Source organism: Drosophila persimilis, unplaced genomic scaffold (assembly GCF_003286085.1).
Source record: "Drosophila persimilis strain 14011-0111.01,24,50 unplaced genomic scaffold, DperRS2 tig00000808-arrow-arrow-pilon, whole genome shotgun sequence".
In the NCBI taxonomy this organism is placed as follows: Eukaryota; Metazoa; Arthropoda; class Insecta; order Diptera; family Drosophilidae; genus Drosophila; species Drosophila persimilis.
In genome coordinates this window covers 1,083,483-1,086,049 of record NW_020825357.1, presented here as the reverse complement: position 1 = coordinate 1,086,049, position 2,567 = coordinate 1,083,483, and the positions used below count along the sequence as shown (strand labels likewise).

The following is a 2,567-nucleotide window of genomic DNA, read 5'->3' as shown; positions in this document are numbered from 1 at the left end:
GCGCGACGTTCATTAGTCGCGTGTTAATCATACGCCACGTTGCACAAATCTCTATTGGGGAAGCTAATTAACGGAAGCACAGCGAGAAACGAAAGAGAGAGGGAGAGAGAGAGAGAGAGAGAGATAGGGAGACAAAGAGGGAGACAGAGGGAGACTTCAAGAGAAGTGCCATATCGATGGGATTTTATAGATTTCCAGTTTGACATTTTGTATATAAATCGAACCACGCCCCATCCTCCCCCACCCCTCTCCCTCCCCCACCCCTTCCTCGTGTGCTTTAGCATCCTTTTTCTCTTTTCTTTTTGATTTATTGGTTGAATCCTTTTTTTCCCCCCCGTCGGACGTGCCTTGCATAATTTCCATCCGCTCCTTCCACCAGCGTTCGGTTTCAGGGATATCTCGTCAGTTCCTGCCACTTGGCCAGGGTATCGTTTTGCAGGACATACCGCTCCCATCTGAGATCGAAGCCGTTCGAAACGGCCACAAGGGGCACCAAGGACACCAGCGGCAGCAGCATTAGAAGATATTTGACGAAAGACTTCATCGTGGCGGCGCATTTGACCTTCGATTCGATTCGGATTTCCCACAGAATCGCACTCGTGGGCCGCAGGTCGCTGGGTCGATTTCCGGACAGAATCTAGAGAGAGCCAAGAGATGTATCGAAGGATTTAGGGCCAGATATAGGCGGCGATCTCACCATCAGATCGACCACGGCCAGCGTCCTTTGATGCGCTCTGTGGAGCCTGCAGTCCGGGGTCTCCGGCGGCATAGCCCAGAGGCTCGTCAGGAAGCGATTTCTCTCGTTTTGGAAATCATTCATCACCAGAAAGAGGCTGCCGATCAGCAGGCAGCGATTTGCCAAGTAACGTAGGTGCAGGACCTCGAAGCGCAGCCCCACAGACCCTTGCGGGGGCGCCTCAAGGTCCCACGGGGAGGTGGCGAAACTCACAAAGAACTTAAAGGATACAAGGACCATAGTCGACAGGACGTGCACACTGAAGCAGTCGGCCACGTTCCGTTGTATCCTCCGCAGGCGAGGCTGGATTCGTAGGAGCCTCCTCATCATGATCCAGCGCTGGCTGGGGCTTAGAGGCGCCTCAAAGGCCTGGTTCATCACCACATAGATGGCCTGCAGCCAGACGTAGCTGTTGGCATGCAACAGGATCTGCAGATACCAGCAGAGCACGAAACCCAGCTGGAAAAAGATCTGCCAGGCCTCCTGCGAGGCCACCTCCCAGTATAGGGTGGCCACGAGCTCCAGGGCCACCAGCAGGGCCCAGCAGAAGGCCCTCTTCACGTCCACGCAGAACAGGGGGCCCATGGCCCGCTGCAGCCGCCGGTGGACGCGCACCATTTCGTTGAGGATCCGCAACAAGTACCGCCGCCGCGCCAGGCAGTAGAGGGTGGGCAGGCCGTACGCCCCGACCGTGTATCTGTCGATGGTCCAGCACGGCGCGTACGGCAGCAGGACCACGAAGCCGAGACCGCTCCACACACACCAGGTGTAGGCCAGGCCGACGAGCACCTGCTGGCCAAAGGCGAAGCTCTGATGGGCCTCGTCGTAGCGCAGGTTGAAGAGGCACAGCAGATGGCAGACCCACTTCTGGCCATTGAAGTAGCTGACAATGTGGCACACGCAGAGCAGCTTGTGCAGCGGCTTCGACTGCGGTTGCGACTGCGACTGCGACTGCGGCGATGGCATGTTGCAAGCAAAGACTGAACGCACACACGGGGATGGGAAAACGAGAGAGAGAGCTCTCTGCCCGCCTGCCTGCCTCATGCTACGAGGAAAAAGTGGTAACAATTTGGTGAGTACTTAGCCACTAATGTGATGACTGCCGACTAGAATCTAGAGCCCTCCGCCTCTGCCTCCGCCCCTGCCTCCGCCTCTGCCTCTGCTGTGTAAATGCTTTTAGCTGCCTCTTGGTGGGGGCACGGGCAAAGGCATGCCACGGATAATTGATGGCTCTGCCACACACACACACACACACACACACACAGCGAGAGAAATCCACTTCAATTAGCGGCTTCTGTCCCTCCGAACACCATCGAATCGATAAGTTTTCCCTTGGTTTAATTTTTTTAAAGAATGAAAATAAAAATTATATTACGAGAGCGTATGTTCCTTGGGGATACCCTGTTAAAATCACAGTTTCAATTGGTTTTTTATGCTCTTGTAAAAATCCTCTCTTAATGGCTCAGACACTCTGGAAGAGGGAGGAAGGGGACAGAAAAAAGGAGGGCGTAAGCGAGGGGGAGGGAATATTTTCTTTTTTTTTCTACATTCTGTTACTTTGGGCTTTAAAAACTTTCCCATCGCCCGAGCTTTTCTTTTTTTTTTAATAATAAACTAATACAAAAAAATTGTTTTATTTTTATTCTTTTCAGAGTTAAATATTTTTTATTGGGCTCCAAAAACTTTCCCATTGCCCAAGTATTTTTTTTTTTTTGAATAAACTAATAAAAAAAATTGTTTTATTTTTTCCTTTTAGAGCTGAATATTTTGTACGTAAATTTTCGACAAATTCTCTCATTTATAGATTTTGCCATTTACATATTCTTCGGGG

At 51.3% G+C, this 2,567-nt stretch overlaps 1 protein-coding gene across 1 annotated transcript; it reads right to left on the bottom strand.

The window, feature by feature from the left end:
- Positions 1 to 388: 388 nt before the first annotated feature.
- On the bottom strand, positions 389 to 1,702 carry LOC6599095. Its single transcript, XM_002024192.1, has 2 exons — positions 698 to 1,702; positions 389 to 637 (listed from the first exon to the last, which is right to left on the bottom strand). The coding sequence occupies exons 1-2, from the start codon at positions 1,700 to 1,702 to the stop codon at positions 389 to 391; spliced, it is 1,254 nt and encodes a 417-aa protein (XP_002024228.1).
- Between the last annotated feature and the right edge of the window lie 865 nt (positions 1,703 to 2,567).